This window comes from Macrotis lagotis, chromosome 7 (assembly GCF_037893015.1).
Source record: "Macrotis lagotis isolate mMagLag1 chromosome 7, bilby.v1.9.chrom.fasta, whole genome shotgun sequence".
NCBI classification, from domain to species: domain Eukaryota; kingdom Metazoa; phylum Chordata; class Mammalia; order Peramelemorphia; family Peramelidae; genus Macrotis; species Macrotis lagotis.
The window spans coordinates 81,982,304-82,007,572 of NC_133664.1; the positions used below are offsets into that span (position 1 = coordinate 81,982,304).

Here is a 25,269-nt window from a genome sequence, read left to right on the forward strand (position 1 = left end):
GCCTATCTCCAGTCCTTAACAGTGTTTGTCACATGCTGGTGTTGATCAATCACTTTTTCAGTCACATCTGATTCTTCATGACCCAAGACATAATGAGTATTTAACAAATATGAATACTGTACTAGTACAATATTAGAAACACAATGTTAGGAAGTTGGGAACTTTGGGCAAGTCACAAGGCTTGTAAGTAATGTAATAGGGCAGTGTAAATGACCATACTATGTCTAATAGTAATGAACATATTGTTATGATTTGATTATTGATCCAAGACCTATTAGGAGGATAGTGTGGAAAGCAGAGTGGAGAGAATATTAAAAAGGGGTCTGAGGGAAAAGTTGATGTCAGTACACTAAGTGGCAAGACTCTCACTGCCAAATGCAGGTAAGCTGTGCCCTTGCAAGGTAAAGGCCATGTTGAATTCATTAATTCCCCTGGAGTAGGAGACAAGGACTTTCTGAAGGTTGGAGTGGGTTGCTGTTCCTTGTAGACAGAGAGATGATGAGCAGAAGGGCAGATGGCAAGATATGTGCATTAACTAGGGCTAGTGTCCTCATGGAGAAGTCCCTTTGTATCCAACCAGTCCCAAGGTCTCATTCGATTTAATCATCCACCAGGATAATAAGACCAAGAAAGAATTCTTTACTAACCAGACTCTAACCATAATTCCTGCAGTGTTTCTCTATTTTGAGCCATTAGCTATACAACTGTAAAAAAGAAGCTATTAATAACTGAGACAATAGCAGGTACTATTTTGAAAGCCCCAGAGGCTTCTACAACTGCTATATAATACTTGACTCATATAAGAATATAATGAAGTACTACAAGAGCTACTTGTTGATCTTGTTTTACATTTTCCCACTGTAAACAGTATCATTTTTTTTCCAACTATAAAAAATGTTTTACTTTCACACTGGAATAAGAATAGAATATTTTCTGATATTTTGATGACCTCTATAGGAAAAAAATGTTTTTAATTGTTTTGCCCAAGTGCTATTTTTAACAGGATTGTTTGCAGTGGAAAAAAATAAGAAAGAATTCATCATTTACTTGTTTTGGTATCAATTTAGTGAACTTGATATTTTTCCTATCATAAAATTTTTAAAAATTTCAAATGGGCAATAACAACTGCCAAAAATAATACTTTAATTTTTTCTCATTTCAAATGTGGAAAATTTCTAGGACTAATAAAAACAATTTTCTGAAATTGTTATTTGACCAATACAAGAGTATTTGAAACACATATGAAATGCTTTAATAAAACATTAGAGTAGTTCATATATAACTTCAAAAAAGAATAATCACAGAACATGAATGTTTTAATGAATTTCAAATTTCAATGAAGACACTAAATACTTAAAAAACAATCAGCACAGTAAAAGTAAATAAAAAACAAGTATATCCATACAACACTTATAAATACATATTTCTTCCAAAAGAAATTTGTATTCACAGATTTAGGCAGCAAATGTTTTACATCAGATTCCAAAATATGTACAGATTTTGAATCTGTAAAAAAAGGGATGTGCACTGGTAGAGAAAAAGAAAGCCACATAAGACCACTGCCTTACCCAACAATGCATCTCCTGTGAAATTCTGCACAAATATGTATTATTCCTTAACATAATTTCCTCCATTATGAAATGAAATTCTGGACATGTCTGCATTCAGCATGAAATAGTTCCCTTTTCAAACACTATTTCAAATGGTACTGCGAGTGGCTAGAAACATGATTTTAATTTCAACCACCAAAAATCATTATCACCAAATGCCTACCTTACTTGCTGGAAATAACACTTATGGCCACAAAAACAGATATTATATAAAATCAAGCAAAAAGATGATACAGTAGTTAATGGAGTAAATATTAACCTGCTCCTGAGAACTCAGCTCTAGCACCCTGGGGATTTACTTTACTCCCACTAAAGATGAGTGTTCTCACTCATTTCTGGTGTAGGAGATTGGCCCCTCTAGCTTGTAATAAAAGTAAGCAGCCACTGGCAGTGATCAATACTAATCTGCATAGATATGAATGGTCATCATGTCATGTATTCTAAAGGCTTCAAAAACATTAAGCAAAAACAGGCTAAAACTTGAATTTTGAAAAGTTGAATCAGTTACTTGTATATTATGTAGCTGAATGAATGTATGCATGTATATAACATGCATATATTCAAATATGCATATATTTCTTTCCAGCAGTGATTCCAAAATATCTAAATTTCCAAATTAAAAGAAGTCAAGTCAAGAAATCAATCTGTAATCTAGCATTCAAGAGCAAGTTAATACTCAGGTCTTTGAATATACAGTAAATGGTACAGGAAATGGTATTCTGACTAGCAATTTCCCAAAAGTTAACACATAACAAGGTATAAATAAATCATAGCAAATACCTCAACAGAATCAAGGCATTATGGCAAAAATATTCTTCAGACAACAGTAGCTGAAACCTGGAATGCTCTTATTTACTATATGGCAATTAACTCTGGACTTCCCAAATGGTATTTAAAAAAAAATATATCAAATTTGAAAACACATCAATCCTTCTCAGTTCCAAAGAAAAATTACTATGTCTATTTATTTCCTTATCACTTCATCAAAAAATTTCAGCTCACTATAATATTATTTCAACTTTTAACACATTTTATAGGAGTTCCCTCCCTTAAACACCAATGAATAAGGTAATCAGCCTCTGTAAATTATTCTAAATGACAAGAACCTAACTCTGTAAGTTCAAGTACTAAACTATTTTATCAAAGACTGTGGCATTCTAGTCTCCTATTTCCAATTAGCCCTTTGTAGACCTTACTTAATGGGCGTATCAGTTTAAAAACTAAACCACCCTCCCACATCACCTAAAAATAAGAGAGAAAATAAAAAGAAAAATGGTCATCTAAATGTGACAGGGCACTATATATTCTTTAAAATGTCTATAAAGTAAGTTCGGGGGGGGGGGGGCGCAGCTAGGTGGTGCGGTAGACAGAGCACCAGCCCTGGAGTCAGGAGTACCTGAGTTCAAATTCGGTCTCAGACACTTAAAATTACCTAGCTGTGTGGCCTTAGGCAAGCCACTTAACCCCATTGCCTTGCTTTTTTAAAAAACTTAAAAAAAAAAAGTAAGATTTCAGGAAATCATACTTGGGAATATTAGTATGGTATTCTGATTTCAAAGAAGTCAAGAGAAATAGGATCACTCACTCTGCAATATGTTAAAGGATTGCAGTAGCTCTAGTCTCAGCTACTAGTCTGAGAAAAAAGAATCTTCCAAACATACAAATATTTTCTTGTTATAACCTTATCAAACCAATAGCAAATTGTTAATATCCAAGATGTTTGGTGTGATTGTCTTCTTCCCTTAAGATTTTAATTCAATATTCCAGCTATATAAACCCAAAAGTGCTTTAACTAGGCCACAGTGAGATTCAAAGTTCATAACATTCATTTGTGAGGTAGTACTCATATATTCGCATTGCTGGCTCTCAAATGCCACCAGGGAAGTGGACCTATTTATAAAGATGCAAACTGAAGGTGGAGAACACACACACACAAAAAAAATTGTTTTCAGGTAGGTCACCAAAAAGTAGCAAGTCCTTCTCACAAAGGGCAAGTCACAGTAACTGGATAAGTCATCTGAAACTTCTATAAACTGTTTATAACCACAGCTATAAACTAAAGTGCTTTGAATTTTGCTTCAAATATATTTCAGTGATTAGAATCCTAGTTTGGAATTTGTTAGTGCAAGGTCTTATGAAATTGAAATGATTTAATATTAATAGAGCAGAAAACACTTATTTTGAAAAAGAAACTTTCTCTGAATGTTGTAAATCAACATTCTAGACCTACTAGAAGCCACTAAACTTTTCCTTCTCAAATCCATGCTATTTTAACAGAACTATACTCAAAGTTAGCATTGAAGCTGTAGTACACTGAAGCACTATATGTCAAAATTTCATGTAAGAAGTACACATGAAATGTATGACTACCAGTGAAATTTATACTAACTCAAAATTCAGGCTTTCAATCTTTTCAAAACATGGTAGAGATATTTATGTTTTTTTCTGTAAAATGCAAGAGATCACTATCTATCTCACAACAAGTATATGGATTTCACACTGACACTGAATTCACAACATAATGCCCTACTGTTTGTGTTATCAAATATGGAATAATTCATGAGCATTTTATGTGCTCTATGGGAAGTGAACTTCATTTCTAATGACCCATGGATGCCAGTATATAAAAGGTCATACACCAGGCAGAAATCAAGGGAAGAAAAATGATCAAACATTTTTGTTTCATTTCATGCAAACTGGGCACAATGTAGAAACAACATTTACAAAGTCCCTTTTTGAGGGTTAAATCTTCACAATAATGGCAGATCAATATGCAGAAATATCTGCAAAAGTTAGTCTATGGCAAAGAAACAGCTGTGGAGAATCCACAGATTTTATTTTTCTTGCAGTAAAGCAGGGATGTTGATGTTCCAGCCAATAGCCTGGCGATCGAACCCACAAGTAAACAGGTTGCATATTGGATGATCTTCACTCCAAGCTGAGCAGCACACCATCCTTCTGTGGCCCTGGAAATAGGCAAACAAACTAAATTAGTGTCCAAAAGCAAGATCTATAAAATGGTAACTAAATTAGCATTGGAGGATAGAAAGGTAAAAGCATGATATTCACTTTCTAATGAGGAAGACAATATGCAAACAATGTTGTACCCCAGAGGGAAAACAATAAGTGGAATGTTAAGGGAAGAGGAAGGAGCTCAGAAGAGAGGTTAGGGTCAGATATAAAGATGTCAGAAGCAACTTTAGAGTAAAAATCCTAACCCATGAATCTCAGTTTTTCATCTATAAAATGAGGTAGTTGGTCTACACACACATACACAAGACTATTATATATATATATATATATATATATATATATATATATATATATATAGTCTTATGATAGGATGGAATGACTAGGTTAACATCTAGGGTTCTGTCAGCTCTACAACTATGATCCTGTGATCCTGATAATATACCTTTAAATTACTGTCTAGACAAATAATTGCTTTATATTATTAGGAACTAGAAAAAAATGCATAACACCAATATTTGAACGGGAAAAAAGAAAAAGGAATGATCCTCTAAATAGATGCCTACTAAATTTTAAGTCCTAATAAAAATTGAATTCCTGGAAGAAAATATTTCAAAAATATTTTAAACATACATTAAAAACATTAGTATAGTAAGTCATATTTTATATATATATATAGACATAGACACACACACACACACACACACACACACACACACAAAAACTATATTTAAGAAACAGTCTATAGTCTATTGGGGCAACTAGATGGCACAGTGGATAGAGCACTGAGTCAGGCCTCCTCCTCAATTAACAGATTCTATACTAAATAGGCCCTCAGTTAAAAACAGCTAATCTTTAAAACTGTTAATCCTCAATTCTACCTCATGCTAACAGACTCTCAAACTGAGCCTCCAAGTAACAGTTCTATCAATTTCTAGGGCTAGCTTGGACCCTACTCCACTCCTCAGGCCCTCCCTGGTAGTGCCCTTACTCTTCCCACAAAGCCAGCAGACTTTTCTCACCAGCCCAAAGTCCATAAGCAGCTGACCTCCTTCAACTTTCTTTCCCTCAATTTTGCTCTGCCTCTGCAGCTCTCTCTCCCTCTTCTTTCTTCACCTTGCTGCTTCCCTAAAGAACTCTGAATTTTATTTGAAGCCTTTTTGCAGTAGCCTGTGAACTCAAATCTATGGTCTTTCTTAGACTCCTGGGTTACAAGCCCCTGGTGAGTCACCAGCCTTGGTCCATCCTTAGAGGCAAATGTGAGGAAAAAATGAGGCGTTCGGGAACAAGTATTTAGCAGGGGAACTTGTACATGGGGGTGGGGTGGGGGGAATGATTGTGGGGCATTCCTAGGTAAACCCAATTTCCATCTACCTCCACCTCTACCTGCCCCCTACCCAGTTCCTATGTCACAACTGTCTGCTGATCTCTCTCACTAGGATCTTCTCTCTCATCCCCCCCATCCATGATCCCATTCTTTGGTCCGTCCTTTTTTTCTCCAGGCTATTATTTCTCCCTCTGCTCCCCTCCCTCTCTCAATCCTTTGGTTGAACCAAATGAATTCTCTATCAAAGGTGTCAAACAGGTAAGAACAGTAACTGGGAAATAATTCACAAAATTAAAAAAAATACAATAAGACATTAGTCTTTCACTAAATTGTATCTGACTCTTCTTGACCCTGCTTTGACAAAGATGACAGGGTGCTGGCCATTTCCTTCTCAGGCTCATTTTACAGATGAAGAAACTGAGATAGAGTTAAGTAAGCTGACCTGGCAGGGTCACACACTGGTGAGGGTCAAGAGGCCAGATCTAAACTCAGGAGGGCAGTCTTCCTGACTCCCAGCCACAGGAGGAGCACTCTTACCTCCACTCAAAGATAACATAGAGTATGTGAAGAGTTTTTTTGACATACTTGCTCATTCCATCAGTGCAATAATCAGGGACAATTTAAGGGGATTTTTAAGTCACTATTCACCCCACACCCCATCAGTTCTTTGTCAACACCCTACCCTCTACTTCTCTCAGCACTTCAACACACTCACCTCCTTGTACTGTTTGTCAAGTTCCTCCTGCTGCTGAACAAACCTCAAAGGAATCATGAAACCCTCCAAACCCAACTTGACAAAACCAGATTCAATACAAATCTAAGCTACTTAATCTCAATGAGACCTCACTATAGCAAGGAAATCATCCTACTCTTCTCTAATCAATTCACTCTCTTTACTCTACACTTCCCCATAAGCCTCCCAGGTATCCCCATAATCCACCCTCTCTGCTGAGGACCTTAGCCCCCAAAGTGAATTCTCCACTGAACTCTCCAGTGGAAAGATGGACAAGAAGGAAACTTCTGGTCCTTAAAAGGTTTGAGGAAGCAAGTGTACAGTTGGATTATCATGTCCCCTACTACAGGGAACTATTGTCCTTCAACTTGCCCCATTAGCTTTATTTGCTGTCTTATTATACAGCTGACTCATAATCAGCTTGCAGTCCACTAAAACCATAAGAGCTTTTAGAGAAAAACTGTAATCTGACCATATTGCCCCTATTTAATACTTCAATACTTTATACTTAATAATTAAGCTTCCTGAATCTCATCTGACTAGACCTAGCCCAAAACTCTTAATCTTTTAAGATTCTTTTGGAACTATTCTCCAAGTATTCTGTTAGCTTGCCCCAATCTTGTGTCCTTTGTAAATCTATTTATTACCCCAAATTCATTTTTACACAGGTCATTAGTAAAAATGCGAAAGCCCAGATGGCCAGTTACGGATAACTAGAATACTTCAATGGAAATCTGCCATGCTGACACTGAATTAACAAATACTCTGAGTTGATTCATCCAACCAGTTCTGAATTCATAGAACTGTACCTTCCTTGAAATCAAATTTCTCTCCTTTCTTTTTACTATTAATAACAATTAACAAAAACAAATAATAATATAATAAAAACTATTTTTAACAACATAATTAAAAATTCTGCTAAAATCTAGGTAAACTATAATCCCATTATCTTCTAGTTTACTCTTTTCAAAAAAAGGAAATGAAGTTGGACTAGGATATTATGAATGTAACCATGATGCTCCTTAGTTATTACCATTTATCTTTCTAGTTGTTCCAAAACACATACACACACACACACAATACTTACTCACTCTCTCTCTCTCTCTCTCTCTCTCTCTCTCTCAGTTTTTCCAAGGTAATGGGGTTGTGACTTTTGTGACTTGCCTAAGGTCACACAGCTAGGTAATTATTAAGCGTCTGAGGCCCAATTTGAATTCTGGTTCTCCTGACTCCAGGGCTGGTGCTCTATCTACTGTGCCACCTACCTGGCCTTATGGTATCTCTCTAATGTTACATTCTAGGATTTTCCCTGGAATTGAAGTCAAGTTATCTTACCTGTGTTTTACTGATTATATTTACTTCTCTTGTTAAAAAAAAAAAAAATCAAGACAGCATCTGCCCCTTTTCAATCTTGTGGTACCTTTTCCATTATCTTTCAAATGTCACAAATAGTGGCTTAGTAGTAATATTGCCATTTATACAGGCAACATCAATCACTGATGATAGGGGGCATGTATGTTCACACATGTGCTTGGTGCACAGATACAGATGTTTTGCGAGATTGAGGAAGACCTTTTACATAGAGTAACAGCATGTTTCAATTCGTTGTAAAGCTGGCTCTAGTTTAGGTCAATGAGTCAATAATTAGTTTATTATTTAGTTGTCTAACTTTTCAATACACACAGTTTAAAATGGCTAATTTATAAAATTCTGATCTCATGGGTAGTTACCCTTCATCAAAACCACAGAAGAGATGCAGCACTCACTTTGAAAAGCAATAACTCAGTTACCTGTCTGTTACTTCGAGGGAGCCTTGCTAATCGCACTCCTGACATATCAAATAATCTAACTTGTCGGTTGTCATGTGGAAGGGCAATGATTCTTTGACCAACACATACATTAATCCTGCAGAGAAGAGATAAAAGTAGTTTATGGACAGAAACTGACAAACGGGACTTCACAGAATGGATTTTTGAGTCTGCTAAAAATGATTATTTACTACTTTTTGTATTTTACTGAAAAATATACTAGAGATATTATGTGAAGCAAGAGACAAAATTACTTAACACCAGCTCCTCTCTATTCAGCAGTACTCAAAACTAGACACAAAATCAACCTCACTTCATTAAAAATATCTGTAGTTAATAATTATTGTTAATTATTTAATAAAGAACATAGCTTTTATTGTTTTTCAGAAGTGAATGTGTATTTGAAGGTCCTCTAAAAATATTTATTTACAAAGTTCTGCATTAGATAATTTGAGAAACTACATTCAATACTTTTGAGAGCATTGGTGTCTACATTCTTTATATACCTTTACATAGAAAATAATCTAATTTTACCTGTTTATAGCAGAGTCTGTCCGAATAGTTGCAATCGGGGATCTCATATTTTTCAAATCCCATACTTTTACAGTACGATCATCACTGCCTGAAACAACATTATCCCCCACAGTAAACACAGCAGAGGTCACAGTGCTAAAAATAAAAGATAAAATATAACTATAAAAAAATTCAAATCAGGTTGATTTGTTTTAAAATTTCACAGACAAATCATGCATATACTATTCATAAAAAACACAATACATTGTCAATACCTTTCATAAATTTCTAGAAAAGGTGTTACATCTGATGTCTTATGCTCTACAAAATGTCTTCTCATACTTTGAAAATTCTCTAGCAAATATAATTTATTAAGTCAGGTAATTTCCTTCTTTTTCATCAAACAAAAAAAGTTCTTTCTATTAGTATTCTAATTTTTTTCTACTAAGAAAAAAAATGGAAGAGGAACTAGTGAAAAAATGTAGACTGAAACCTGCATGAATTACAATATATTTGAGTATATGAGAGGTTAGAGAAAATGATATATTCATGTAGATGACAATTCCATAAATTTCACATTTAACTCATAATCGATTAATAAATTACTCCAGAAAGAACAATATGACAAAAGTAACATTCAGAACCACCCACTGAACTTTTCTGCCACTAAGTATCTCATAGAACCTAAAAAAACAAACTGCCAAAACAAAAGGATTGGGTGAGTCCCAAGGAGTCAAAAAAAATCTACGGGAAGAGCCAAGAAAGGTATAGACAAGGAATGAGAAATATAGACCACTAAAAAGATGGCAGAACTGAGTTTTCTTTAAAAAAAAAAAAAAAAAGGACATCGGCTAAAAACAATTACCCCAAATTAATGCATTAAGTTTTTTGCTTTTTTTTAATTTATCATTTCTTTCCATTCCAATACAGAGGCCTGAGTAATTTATTTTCACTGCCTTCTTCACTTTTACTGTTTTGGTTACCTTTCTTACTAAGATTGTAATCATAGGCACCATTAGGGTTTTTCTAAAGGCAAATTTTAATAAGAATATGACTTATAACTAGACCAACATGACTCTCTTTTCAACCTAAACAGTCTCATATACATATTTATTTATGTGTATGTAAATGTATGTAAACAGTACAATATACAAAACTAATTCTTAATGATGAAAATTTTAAGGAGTACAAATTTTAAATACTATTCAAAAAATTACTTTGATCTGATACCAAATCTGGATGAAAATTAAATAAAACATTCAAAGTTGCATTCAATAGCTTCATTATTTTCCAAGATCTTTAATTCTTTATAGCATTACTAATTCTTTGACCAAAATAGGGGAAGAAATTCAGAGAAAAAAAAATCATGCCCAGTGCCTTTTTGGTGTAGGAAATTTGCTTTCCTTCAGTTGAAAATAAGGAAAAAAATTTCATGAAAACCTGGGCTTGAAACCCCAAGACAGAAATCTTACTTTATTATATATTAAGTTCTGACTATGCTTATTACAGCTCTCACCACCTCCTTCTTTTCTTTTACCTAAAAGATTTGCATTAAATAAAAAAAAAATAAAGCCCAGATTCAGTTTTTTAAAGGCTTAAGCAACAGTGAGGTTTCAATTCTTTTTTTTTTTAAGGTTTTTGCAAGGCAAGTGGGGTTAAGTGGCTTGCCCAAGGTCACATAGCTAGGTAATTATTAAGTATCTTGAGACCAGATTTGAACCCAGGTACTCCTGACTCCAGGGCCAGTGCTTTATCCACTGTGCCACCTAGCCACCTGAGGTTTCAATTCTTACAAGCTTTATGACCTCTGGAACCTGAAACATACTTTTCAACGTGACTAATGAAGTTAAAATAAAAATTCCCCCCCCCCCCAAGTCTGAGGTATTCTATAGGTCAAAAGTCAGGGTCAGGGGCGGCTAGGTGGCATAGTGGATAAAGCACTGGCCCTGGAGTCAGGAGTACCTGGGTTCAAATCCGGTCTTAGACACTTAATAATTACCTAGCTGTGTGGCCTTGGGCAAGCCACTTAATCCTGTTTGCCTTGCAAAAACCTAAAAAAAAGAAAAAAAAAGAAAAAAAGCCAGGGTCAGATGAAGCCATAGCACACAAATCTGTTACCACCACCTCATCCAGTCTCAGTGGCACATCAACCTAGTACCCTACTTTAAGAGAGTACTAACCACTGTTTGGATAATATATGAATCACTTTTCATGATTCCAAAAATGAGCTCATAAATCAAAAGCTTGACTAATTTCCACCTATTAGATTTACTGACATATTCTCTAGCTGGGGTCATGCACATCAATTTATTAGAATTTAGTAATTCTAATTTAAAATGTCAGTTTTTCTTGTCACTTCTGCTATACTGTAAGAATTTGATTCCATGTTCTATTCAGACTACTAATTAAGATTAGCACTATCCATGTCACAATGGCCTAGTTTATGAAAGTCTTCTTAATTTAAATTGACGTCAAATTAAGCATTAATTAGGAATAAACTCTATTGAATTGATGATACAAAATTTCTTAATATATAATACCAAAGTGCAGCAAAGCTACTAATGAAAAATTTGAAAAGACACCTGAATCAAAGAGCTTCACCAAACCTTGCTGATCATCTTCTCCATACACAAGTACCATACAGATAGCATGAAAGTTTTAGTATGTAACTGGGTGGGGGTTTTTGTCTAATTTTTTTTTAACAAGGTACATTTTCCACTTTCCAAGTGTGCACCCTTTTAAATAACTCTAAACACACACACACACACACACACACACACACACACACACACAAATTAAATTCCCAAATCAGACCATTTGAGCCAGGGTTTTTTTGAGCCAGGAATAAGTCATGTGTGTGTGTGTGTGTGTGTGTGTGTGTGTGTGTGTGTATATATATATATACACACATACATCCTTCTGATATCCCTGTAGTATCTAAGAGAGAACTTGACACAATAAGTGTTCAGAAATTCTTAATTAACTGATGGAAAAAAGCAAACTATGGTAATAGATGTGTTTAAGGTTAAGATAATAATAGAAGAGTGGTTGGCCATAATCACATTTATCAGAGTGGTTGGCCATATATCACATTTATCACCTAATACACTAAATAAAGTTTAGTAAAATAGTTCAAAGCATTCCTTAACTTTAAATTTATCAAGCACCTTAAGAATTTATTGACAGGAGGAAAGGGAAGAAATTTTGCCTAGAGAAATAACATACAGACTATCTCCAAGTCTAGCTGAACTCTGATCTAGATGCTTTTTTTAAGATTTGCTGCAAGTCAGCTATATCTTACTCACTATCAGAAAGTTTATTTTATCCAGAAATCCAACAGAACCATAAGAGTAATTGAAAATTGCAATTAGTCTATAGTGAATGACCACAGGAAACATTCATCCAAGGTGAAAAGCATCCAAAAATGTCTTGATCATCTGCAGGGATATTTAGTAGAGGATAACTGAAGTTTTCTGTACTCAAAAAGAACCAAGTGAAATTTGCCAACAAAATCCAGTTAATAAATCTCACCAGAGAAAAGAGGTCCTTTTGTAAGTTCACAAAATATTTACCAAAAAGGCTACTTCTAATCCTGTACCTCTATAGTAACTTTTTTTTTTTAGTTTTTGCAAGACAATAGGGGTAAGCCCAAGGTCACAGAGCTAGGTAACTATTAAATATCTGGTGTGGGATTAGAACTCGGGTCCTCCTGAATCCAGGGCCTGTGCTCTATCCACTGTGCCACCTGGCTAGCCCAGTAATTTTGTTTTTTAAAAACAGAAAACAACACTAAAAATCTCAAATCTGACAGAACAAAAACTGGTGGGATCCTGCCCTTAGAAACACAGGAAAAATCCATGCCTTTTGAAACGCTAGCACACATGCCACATGAAAAGATGAATAGGTTGATATACCTCAAATCCTGATATTCTCAAAACAACAGTACTGAATTTTTTGACTCTCCTAAGGAAACCTAGGCTTCTGGCTTTAGAAATAGAAAAGGGAATACATATTCCCACAAGCAGTATTTTCCTTTAGCATTATGTCCAGAGTCCCAGTCTGAGGACAAGAGAGGCTAGAAAAAGGAGGTGGGAATTTTTCCCTTAAAAATTAAATTTGTAATTCAGCATTAAAAGAAAAAGTATTGCCTTCTAGACAGGGTTGGATTTCATGCTGTGATGCTTACTAGCTTGAATAAGTCACTGAACTCTGTGTTAAATGAGATCCCTGGGTCATAGATTTAGAGTTAAAAATGACCTCAGAAATTACCAAGTCAAACTCCTTTCTTTGACTTATGAGGAAAATGAGGCCCAGGAAAGTTCAGTGACTTGTCCAAAGTCCATCCAGATAGGAAAGCCCAGCTGCAAACACAGGTTCTTTGATTCATATCCAAATTATCTTTCCAATATTCCATACTATCACCCAACTGTAGTGAAGAAAGCATGATGCAATTCATTTTATAGAAAATTGAGGTATAACATATGAGCTACAATGATTTGTAACTTTCCTCAAGCTATACCTATGTAAATATGAAGGAGAGTATAATCAAACAATGATCACTGTCTCTTTCTCTTTGGACAGGAACTGATTTTTTTTTTAATGGAGGCAGCTCCCAATAAGGAAGTTCCTTTTAACAATACAGATCAGCAACTCTTTTGCAATTTTGAATGACTATATAATTTTATGGTGATAAAATTCTGGAAGCTACTGTCCTGGATGAGAGTTTGAAGAAGGGTCCTTGATGCAGCAATGAGGAAAGTAGCTGCTTGTGTTACAGTGATCACAAATTAAGCTTAAACTCTGACCTCTGATCTACAATAATATGAACACTAGTAGCATCATTCTGAAAAGAAAAATGTGCTGGGTGGGGGAATTAGGTGAGCAGTACAAGATTTGAAACAAAAAAGACAATGACTCGACCTTGCATTAAAAAAAAAAGCACAACAAAATGAGAAAATAAGAACTTTCCTCACATTAGAAACCCGGGACTAAGAAAAAACTAAAAAGCGGATTCTAAAAGGCCTAAGAATCTCCACAATCTGAATCAATTTCAGCTAAAAGTCTGACAGTTTCATTCCATCTTCATCCTTAAAAATGTTGGAGACAGGCTCCAGAGAGGAACAAAGTTGGTCAGTCAGGAAGAGGAAGAATATGAATTAAGATAAGGAAGTCTTTAAGACTTATGACTTTTTTCTTCATGTTTCTGCTCTCTGTAAACATGCACATGTCCCTGAATCTCCTTGACCTTCAATACCTGAAACATATCTCCTACTTACTCTCTTCCCCTAAAAATGCTCTACAAGCCTTTAAATGTTATATAAATGTGAGTTAGTAGTAGTAGTAACAAGACACCTAAAAATCTGATAAAGATTGTATGTTTATTTCATATATGTCAGGGAAGCAGAGAAACTGGAGACCTAAATCACTTTTCCTAAGACAGTGCTGGATGAGAGAAATAAAGAACAGAAGAATGAATAGATAAGGGGAATGACTGTCAATGCAAAGAATCCAAATATTCCCAAAAGATGCAAATGGAAAAAAAGAATACCTCAGGAAACCAAATCCAAGTTTAAGAAAAGAAGACATTTTCATGGAAGCACAAGATAAAAAAAAAGATTTAAAATTTAAAAAACAAAATTAAAATGTCATCATTCCCTTCAGCATGCTTTTAAGATATCAAATAATCCTCAAAATTATCTACAAATCATTATTTCTATTACAGAACCTAGACCAATAAATTAAAGTTATGCAAGTCTAGTGATTCCTGGGCAAAGTGGAAAGTAATGTTTAAAACTGCTAAAATTATCAGCTGACATGCAAATCAATTAAAAAGAAAATATTTATTGAATACATATTTCTCTTCATTATAGAACTCATTTTTTTTAAGGTGTTTTTTTGCAAGGCAATGGGGTTAAGTGGCTTGCTGAAGGCCACACAGCTAGGTAATCATTAAATGTCTGAGGCTAGATTTGAACTCAGATATTCCTGACTCCAGGGCCGGTGCTCTATCCACTGCGCCACCTAGCCACCCCTATAGAACTCATTTTATTATGAGGGCAAGTAGAACATATCAGTGGAATATAAACTTTGATAAATCTAACCCAGATGGAAAGGTTTTGGAAAAGGCCCTGTGATGGTCTATAGATTCCAGCCAAATTCAGAGATGTTCATCATCATCAGAATGTTCAGACTAAATGTTGAAGATCAGATGACGGTTACAAAAAAAGAGCAATAATTAATACAGCAGCTTAAGGTTTCCAAAGTGCTTTAGATATTTTATCTCATTTGAGCTTACAATTCTTTTTTGAAGGAGGTATTATTAAGAAAATTGAGGTTTTTAAGGAGGTAAAGAAACTTGCCTATGTCAGAGGTTCAGTTTTCCTAGTAACCAGACCATCACTACTGCCCCTATACCACAATACCTAATACCTAATAAGACAATACCTAATACCTAATAAGATATATTCTCCCTACATTCAAAGAATTTACCATTTAGTTAGGAAGATGAAACTATAACAGAATGAAACAGTAATTAGTAAATTGCCAGAGAGGACTGGTCCACCCTCATTCCAAATGCTCAATGATGTCTTCTCCAGCTTTGCCTCATCCTTCAGGTATCAACGATCTGCTTGCTCTTCCTTGGACCTTGTACACAAGTACTTTATTTTGTGCCTCTCTCATGTATTCAGTAGATTTCATTTTGAATTATCTTCTTTGGCATATTATTATCCTTTGAATGGACTGTCAGCTCCAGGATAACAAGACCTATGCCTTATTAATTAATATTTGTAGTTCCCTCAGCAGAATATATGGAGTTCTATTTGGGGTGTGTGTGTGTGTGTGTGTGTGTGTAAAATAAGTGTTTTTCTTGACTTGAATTCAACAGTTCAGAGAATAGAAAGGTCAACTGTGTCTGACTCAGAAGATAAGGACTAACACACAAACACAATTCTCACACATTTCCTATGAAAATATTTGCAAAGGAATTAAGAGAAAATGGGGCTAGCTGGAAAACCAGAAAATTTGTTTTTGCTTCTTCCAGATGTAAATACCTAAAATTAAAGATTAAAATCAGATCTGAAAGGCTATTAATCACTTGTAGACTTCAAATAAAGTTAAAGATGTCTATTGATTTCTCTTTGAACTTTGGTCTTTAGGTGACTTTAGTTAAGTTAAACTTTCAGTTAATATTCTGCCAAATTAATAAAAGAAAATTCAACCAAACATCTTCTAACCCTTTGTTAATGGAATGCTAAGAAGCATTAGGTTTTTAATAACTCATAAGCCTGACAACAACATAGGACATCAAAAGAAAAAAAAACTGAAAAAAGCAGCAGTAATGCTCAAGACACCCTTAAAGTACCAGTCCCGTAGGGAGTTTGGGGCGCTGCTGCTGCTGCTACTCCCTGGAAAAGCTTCAGACTCTGCCAAACCCTAGCAAAACTCATTTATCTTGTCGCAGCGAGCAGCCGAGCAGACACCTCCAGCTGACAGCCCGGCACTTTCTCACCACACACCACTGCCCGATCTGGAACATTCTGTTCCCTCCGTGGGTCTCAATCAACGAAAATACTGTAATGCTAGCACTCCTCATTAGGGCTAACAGCTGTCTCCCCAGTCACACAGAGACACAAAACTGTTTTGCATAACAATCTGCTGAAATTTCACACACAGGGAAAAAAATATGATGTGGAAAATGCTGGACCATGAAATGCTGATGGAGAGTGCTTTGGGGGCATCACATTAAAAAAATTAACACTATAGTTTCTCATTCTGAATCCTAGTCAGTCAATATAGGATACATCAAATTTATTTCAGGAAAAAATCATTTCCATACAGGATTTACATTTTTCAAGTTTCATAAAACTTTTGTCGATATCTTTAATGTATTTGAATTTAATGTTATTACTCATTACTCAGTGTCAGTGACTATGCAAATGACCAATATTATTAATATAAAAATACAATTAAAGATCTACACAGTATAAGATAAGTAACCCTCTTTATAATATACCATTTTCTATACTAGTAACTAAAATATACTCTTACTAAGTCATAATTACATATTAAGGATTTACTAATAAAATAAAGCTTTCTGGCAAATATTTTTTCATTATATACAAAATAATGTATGTAATCAATTAGCCAAATTCCCTAAACTATCATTTTAAGTAAACTGAAATAGTCAACAACTTAGGGGAGAAAAAATCTGTAGTAAATTTGTTTAAAATGATTAAACAGTTTAAAATAATCTATAACAGAAGGAAAATTCTTTTCTGGCAGATGAGATTTGAGGACAACTTGGCAATCAATAAGGAGAACTCAGGTCCAATCCAGCCTTTTGGCTGGGTTCATTCTCCTCATTTGTAAAATTGAAAAGCTGGAATGACTAAGTGAGGGAGAAGGAAGTCAAGTCTAAATTAGTGAAATGTCTGAGTCAAAACCCCCTTGATCACTAAGCGTTGAGAATCATTTAAAATTATCTTTCTGATTACTATTTAATAATCTCCAAAGTCCTACTTACATTGCTTAGTGAAGCAAAGAGGAGACACTACATTTTCCAAAGGCTATGCCAATGAAGAAAAAAAACTCTTCTCAACACGGGCTATGAGTAAAGATTACTGGCAAAACTAGCCTAATTAGTTTAGAACAACCTACCAACATTGGCTATAGGACACTCTTACAGTTTATCTAAGTTATAAGGGGTTACAATCTATATCAACTAAAGTAACACAGTGACAAACATAAATACTTTCAAAGTATCAAAGTTTTGGTACAAAAAAAGGATGTTAAAGAAGTCAGTCAAGTACTTTTGAAGGACCAGAAACAATATGTTTTATTAAAGGATAAAAGCCACTCAATAGATAGATAGATAGATAGATAGATATAGATAGATAGATATTTTGAATTAATTACAATTCTAATTTTGAGATATCTCAATGTCTCAGAAATTGTCACTGAAAATCTGCTGAAATTCTCCCCAAAATAAAGTAAAACTAAACAAGGATATAAAGCCAAGCTATTTTTCAGTAGAGATAAATGATCCACTGAAAATAAATGTTAATATGGAATAGTAATTATTTTTAAATTCAGGAACAAGTATTTAAGCTATCATTAAATTCTCTCTACTTGCTTAATAAACAATGTAACTGAAAATTCAAAAACAAATTTCAGCCCAGCTACATTCAAAATAATAATAAATTCTTAACTTGAGAAGTTTTGAATTAATCTTATCTCACTTTCATTCTGCAATACTGTCACAATTGGTTTCTACTGAAATTTGGATACTCACTCATATCCTCTAATATCTCTCTTTCAAATTTTTATATTCAAAGAATGTGACAATTAACTTTATGTGTTTTTAAATGAATATTTCTTCTACTCCCTCTACCACATTAGTCTGTAACTACTTAAACTTTTAAGTAGTCTAGGGGCATGGAGAAGTAAGTTAACTAATATATGAAAACAAAGATAGTACATATTAGAGGCAGAATCTGAATCCAATTTTATTAATTCCTAAGGCTAATGTGTTAGCCACTATATCCTTGCTGTACTCAATGATAAGGCAAGTATTAAATTCAATAAGGTTTTTCAATAAGTATTTGTTAAGTGTCTAATATGCAAAATATAGTTGACACAAAAAAATGAAAAATAATTATTGATCCCAAGGATCACAAAAGCAAGACATTGCTGGTGAACTGAATTCAGTGTTGAAAAGGAAAAACAATGCATTCAATGTCTGGATACTAAGAAAACAACTGTCTGCCAAGTAACTAGACACTAGATGACCAAGATAACCAGAAATTAGTGATTTTTTGCCAGCAAATGACAAATGAGAACAAGATTGTGGAAGAAATGCTTATCCAACAAGATGGTACAACTATTTCATCAACTGTGACCCCTGGTGAAGAGACATCTCCAGGTTTAGCTCACATTTTTTAATCAGAATGTCATCTAGGGGGCGGCTAGATGGCGTAGTGGATAAAGAACTGGCCTTGGAGTCAGGAGTACCTGGGTTCAAATCCGGTCTCAGACACTTAATAATTACCTAGCTGTGTGGCCTTGGGCAAGCCACTTAACCCCATTTGCCTTACAAAAAAAAAAAATGTTATCTAAATAACAAGGTTAAATCTTTTTATGAACTCTAAAAAAAGACACAGGAAATCTCAGTTTCAGCCACTTTTCCATCACTAAAATTCACATTGCAACATTACCATCAATACTACAAAGATCCATGAGATGATGATGAATTGAATTATTTTTAATTTCAACTGAAAATCACTTTTCTCAGGACTTAGCATCTTGACTTGGATCCAACACTTGTCCTTCTACAAACAAACAAAAAGGGAAGAAAAGCTGCAAACTAAATACTATATATTATATTTGGGAATTTTACATTCTTTAACATCAAATTGTCATATATTAAATTTAAATTTAATTAACAATCTGCAACAAAAGTTCCCTGATTTGGAACTGGAGTGATTAAGTGCAATTTACTTTCAAATATATTCAATTATCTAAACTAAGAAAGTATTTCCATAAGAGGATCTATTTTAAGTCCCTAGTATATAAAAGGTATACTATCCTAATAGCTGGGTTTTATAAAAACAAAATCTCTTTCCTCAAGGAGCTTACATTCTAATGGGTGAAAACAGATACAGCAACCACTCAACAAACACTTACATATTTGCCTATATGCTTAATACTAGATATGGAGAAGGGGGTTCAAATAATTAAACAGAGCCAATTCTCAAGTAATTTACATCCTACATATATATTAGAATATACTGGATATATGTATCTATATACATATACATACATACATACATATATATATATATATAAAAATGCACATAGACATTCTGTGTGTGTGTGTGTGTGTGTGTGTGCGTGTGTGTGAGTGAGACAGAGAGAGAGAGAGAGAGAGAGAGAGAGAGAATATTAATAAATATTAAGTCATTTGACAAGTAAAGATCAGGAAAGGCTTCAGCTAGAAAATGATGCTTAAGCTGCAACAAAAGTTCCCTGATTTGGAACTGGAGTGATTAAGTGATTAGGAAAGGAAAATTGTAATTGGGATAATTAGAACTATGCCCCAAATTTACTATTACCCTCTGACCCAACAATATTAGACTCCTATCCAGCAAAAAAGATAAAAAAAAATGAACCATGTATATAAAAATATGTATAAAAAATATCAATACTAACTTTTTGTAATTGTAAAGAATTTGAAACTAATTTCCATCAAGTGGTAAATGAATGAATATATTATTTATGATTGTAATAGACTATGAATATAAAAGAATTGTGGTATAAGAAAAAGAGATCAGGAGATTCGGGGAAATACAGGAAGACTTGTATGAATTAAAGTGAACACAACCAATAGCAACACAATAACAATGAACAAATACAATAAAAATGAACAAACACAATAAACAACACAATAACACTAAAGACAAACCATTTTGAAAGACTTTTGAATTTTGATCAATGCAATTTCCACCCATGACAAGTGATGATAAAGAATTAATGCCAGCCTGACTGAGGTGATACCCTCAAGAGACAGAATGAAACATAATTTTGGGCACAATGAAAGAATTCGTTTTCCTTGATTATGCATATTTAGTACACGGGATTTGTTGTTCTTTGTTTTGCAGTTTTTTTCCTCCAAAAGAGAAGGGAGGAGAGTTGACAAAGAGAAAAAAAAAATCTTACTAATTGAAAAAAAAAATTTAAAAACAAAGGGATAAAGTATATAATGAAATCCTTAATACTGTTTTATATGTATTTATTAGGTACTTAATATTTGCTGATGTGAAAAAAATGACAACCGACCAAAAAAAAAAAAAAAAAAAAGAAAAACTATAAAAAGCAGTCATAAAACCTCAAAAAACCCAGCAAGTAAGGGATTATTTAATGTAGAAAATCTACAGTCCTACAAATTTGAAGGCAAATCTCAGCAATCTCTCACAGCATTCCCCATTTAATAATAAAAATAAGATATAAGAAAGAAGATCTAAGCAGAATTTTTAAAAATTAGATATTTGTAAACTAAAGAAAAGATTCAAATTTAAGCCAAGTTTAAACAATTTAATTATAACAATAATAATGTTTATCCATTTTCAAAGAAGACCATGACATCAGGAAGGTAATGCCATGACAAGCACATGAACTGGATTTGAGAGTGTGTGTGTGTGGGGGGGGGGGGGGGGGGGGTGGCACACACCTATGTTAAATCACAAGCCTCATTTTCTCCTCCAGAGCCATCTGGGTCCAGTGGCCAGATATGAATCAGGACAACTGGAGACAGCACTGGATATGAGGCAATCAGGACTAAGTCATTTACCAAAAGTCACACAGGTAGTAAGTAGCAGTTGTCTGAGGCTGGATTCAAACTCCTATACTCCTGAATCCAAGGCCAGTACTCTATTCACTACACCACCTAGCTGTAAATAATTAAAGAATAGATCATAGAAACAAAATAAGATTACAACAATGTTGGTTTGTCAAATAAAATCACAATAATGCAAAAATAAATCAAGACCTAAGGACTACAGCTGAAGTAGTCCTTAGGGGAAAATTGAAAAAAAATTCATCTGATATGCAAATCCAGAAGCTCTTTTAAAAATTAATAAAATAGACAAATATCAAGTGTTAAAACTTGTTTTTTAAAAAATGGAAAATGGCAGGATCAAAAATTTAAAAAAAAGAACTCACAATAAGTGAAGAGGAAATAAAGGAAACTATTAATATACTATTTTGTCCAATTTTTTGGACTATGGATGGCACGTCTGAACTCATCTCTCTCCACCCATCAACTCCAATTTTCCATTCTTCCTAATAACCTTATTATGCTGAGTCCACCACTATGAACATGATGAATTAATTTAAGATGTCTATGTGGTCTTGAGGCTAAAATGTCCAATAGTTGGAAATGCAAGAATAAAGATAAAAAGAGAGCTTAGGACTAGGTAGCTATGTACATCTAAGAATCAACAAAGAGATATACTTAAAAACCATGATGCTAATAAGATCACTAAGTAAAACAGAACAGAGGAAGAACAACAAGGCCTTGGGTGACATTCATGATTAGTGGATGTGAACTGCCTGAAGATCTGAAAAGGAGTCTAGGAAGGAGTAATCAGACCACTATGAGGAGAATCAGAAAAGAAACATATACAAAACATCAACAAACACAAGAAGTTAACAGACAGCTAGGAGGCTGACCAGATATCAAAGTTAAAGATTAAGTCACTAAATCTGGCAATGGAGGAAAAATATAGGATAAGAGCCACTGGGGATAGCATTGTCAAGTGAGGATTTTTTTTAAAAATTGGAGTTAGACAGTCATATTGAAGTTGGTAGAGAAAAATACAGAGGCCTGAGAGAGAGATTAAAGATCAATAGGAAAGTTTGGATGATAATATGGATAGACAGCTAGGTGGCTCAGTGGAGAAAATACCAAGCCTAGAATCAGGAAGACTCACCTTTCTGAGATCAAATCTGAATTAAAGACACTTACAAGCTGTATCACCCTGAGCAAGTCACTTAATTCTGTTTGCCTCAGCTTTCTCATCTGAAAAAATGAGCAAGAGAAGAAAAAGCAAAACTAATCTAGTATCTTTGCCAAGAAAAACCATAATGGATCATGAACAATTGAAAATGACTGAACAAAAAAAAAATGGATGAAAAGAGAAGCAAACTGCTAAAGACTGAACAGAATGGGATCATATGCGTACATGTTTGTTCATATATAAGAATTTGCTTTGAAAAGGAGAAGAGGGCTACCTGTTTGGGTGAGACATGGGTAAAATAATTTCACAATCTGAAAATCACAGAATAGAGGCTAGTTTAAAGAAATGCTTTCAGGGGCAGCTAGGTGGCACAGTGGCTATAGCAGCAGCCCTGGAATCCAGAGGACCTGAGTTCAAATTTGACTTCAGACACTTAATAACTGCCTAGCTATGTGACCTTGGGCAAGTCACTTAACCCTACTGCCTTAAATAAATTTAAAAAAAAAAAGAAATGCTTCATTTCTTAAAATGGTAATGAAATGACATAGGAACAAGGCTCTCCTTTGACCCTATGTCAGATGATCATGCTGCAGAATGTGTGGGAATTCAACCAACAAAGATTTATTCAATTCTATCACTGTTAAATAACTCCAAGTTCAAACCCTACTATATTCCACAGGTCTGCCCAGGCCAAGCTAGAAATGGATACACAGATAACTGTCACATCTAATATCAATTAGAGTTAAAAACAAACTGTACTTTCTCTATCACCATCATTTAGTTAAAAATGCAGTTTTCCCAAACCCTGCATTTTCTATTTAAAAGTGTGAATAGATAACTACATTAAAAATAACTCTTATATAATACAATATTCATAAACTGTTTCTGCCTTACATAAATATACCATTATTTGAATATCACTTTAAGTATTTAGGTCAGATATTAGTATTTGTCTTTAAGTTACAAAGATATGAAGAGTTTGATTATAAGGGAAAAAGGAAAACCTTGTTTTCAAGGATTTTTAACATGTCCTGAACTAATTTAAGATTCTACCAATGCCAAATTGAGTAACCATATATAAATATTTTCATACTGGTATAAATGAAGTCATTAGTCCACCTGCTGCTGCAATTTAATGGCCAGTCCACCTCAACTGTCTGTCTCTTTTTATAGCAACTGAAATAGAAAACTTAAACAATAATCCTCCCAAAAGAAAAGCAGGTAATGAAACGGAAAGATATATATAGAGGAAAAGGAGTTGAATCACCTTACAAGAAAAGAAAATCTGAACAAGCATCCCTTATTTTCCATTGAGAAGAGAAAATTATTCTCTTCAATCTAGAAAAAAAAGTTCTTTAACAATAAAAGCCCCTTGACACAAAATCAGTTTTATCCACGGTTCAGGCAATAATTATTTAAATAAGTATGCATCATAATGCCACATTTCAGTACAGAGAATATCCTGAATACAGTTAAGTGATAAAAGACTCATCACTGATGTGACTTTTGAGAAGACTGTCAAATCTATTGTGTTATATGTCAGATAGACATGTACGCATGCCTTTGCCTGCCTACACACAGACACACACACACACAGACACACACACCTTAATATTTATGTGTATGAATATGTTTAGGTATATATACATATATGTATGTATATATATATATATATATATATGCATAAACTTATAAAATCCACATATAAATGCTTTATATACATAAACTTTAATTTCCATAAAGGTTAAATATAGTTTATGGAAATTTGATTACTTCATATGAAAGGTACTAGACTTCATTTGTACCTCATGGGGAAAAATAAGAACATAAACATTTTTGAGAAATAAATTGCTAATATGGCTGGAACTCCAGTAGCAAACTTGGAGTTTTGGATTCATTTTTTAAAAAATGCATCAAGTGTTTATTACATCTGAGTCCTGGGTTCGGTATTAGTAATAGAAAAGTTTTTCTTTTTTTCCTTTTTTTATTTTATTATATATATTTTTTTAGGTTTTTGCAAGGCAAATGGGGTTAAGTGGCTTGCCCAAGGCCACATAGCTAAGTAACTATTAAATGTCTGAGACCGGATTTGAACCCAGGTATTCCTGACTCCAAGGCTGGTGCTTTATCCACTACGCCACCTAGCCGCCCCTAATTTCTTTCCTTTAAGGAATTTATGATAATATGTTTAAAATAGCTGCAAAATAAGTTAAACTGTGATAGGAGAGGGCAAAGAGAATGACATGAGAGACTTGAGGGGAGGTACTTCTCCTGAAGGAGGGGAGATAGAAAGAATCATAATGTAGGACCTGAGAGTTAAAGAGAAAAGTAGCATTTCAACAATTAAGACAGGATGGAAGTAGATAAAAGGATTTTATTAAATGCAAGATATTGAGAGCATGTGAAAATATAGAGAGGCAGGAAAGAACAGGATAAGACTGGGGCAACAATCAGAGGTATGCTGGTACCAATTGTGATTACTATTAAATTTTCAATGTAAGCCTTATAAAGGGCTCATGAAAAAAAACAGGTATTGATTTATTGTGTTGTCTAAAGAAAGCAATGGTGGAAATATTAAAAATGTTAAAGTTTATTTAACCAAGGCCAAACCTACCACTATTGTGCTATCATCATCATCATAATCATCATCATCATCATCGTAGTAGTAGAATAAGTGTTAGTTTCAGCCTACTAAACAGCCAAAAGTTTACAGCAACTCAAAGGCAATTTGAAGAAATGTCTCCTTTGTTCATTTCTAACATGATGATAAAGAATAGTAATGAATATATCAAAA

At 34.1% G+C, this 25,269-nt stretch overlaps 1 protein-coding gene across 4 annotated transcripts in view; it reads right to left on the reverse strand.

Moving 5' to 3' along the window:
• Positions 1-1,299: 1,299 nt before the first annotated feature.
• WDR37 (WD repeat domain 37) overlaps positions 1,300-25,269 on the reverse strand; it is an 89,555-nt gene continuing 65,585 nt past the window's right edge. For 3 of the 4 annotated variants that reach the window (XM_074193217.1, XM_074193218.1, XM_074193216.1), the window contains exons 12-14: positions 8,983-9,117; positions 8,431-8,545; positions 1,300-4,576 (exon numbers count right to left, since the gene is read on the reverse strand). In XM_074193217.1, coding sequence (XP_074049318.1) covers positions 4,445-4,576; positions 8,431-8,545; positions 8,983-9,117 — 382 coding nt within the window. In that variant the 3' untranslated portion in view covers positions 1,300-4,444. Of the gene's footprint in view, positions 4,577-8,430; positions 8,546-8,982; positions 9,118-25,269 lie in introns of those variants that run through there. The other variant, XM_074193219.1, reaches the window with a different exon arrangement.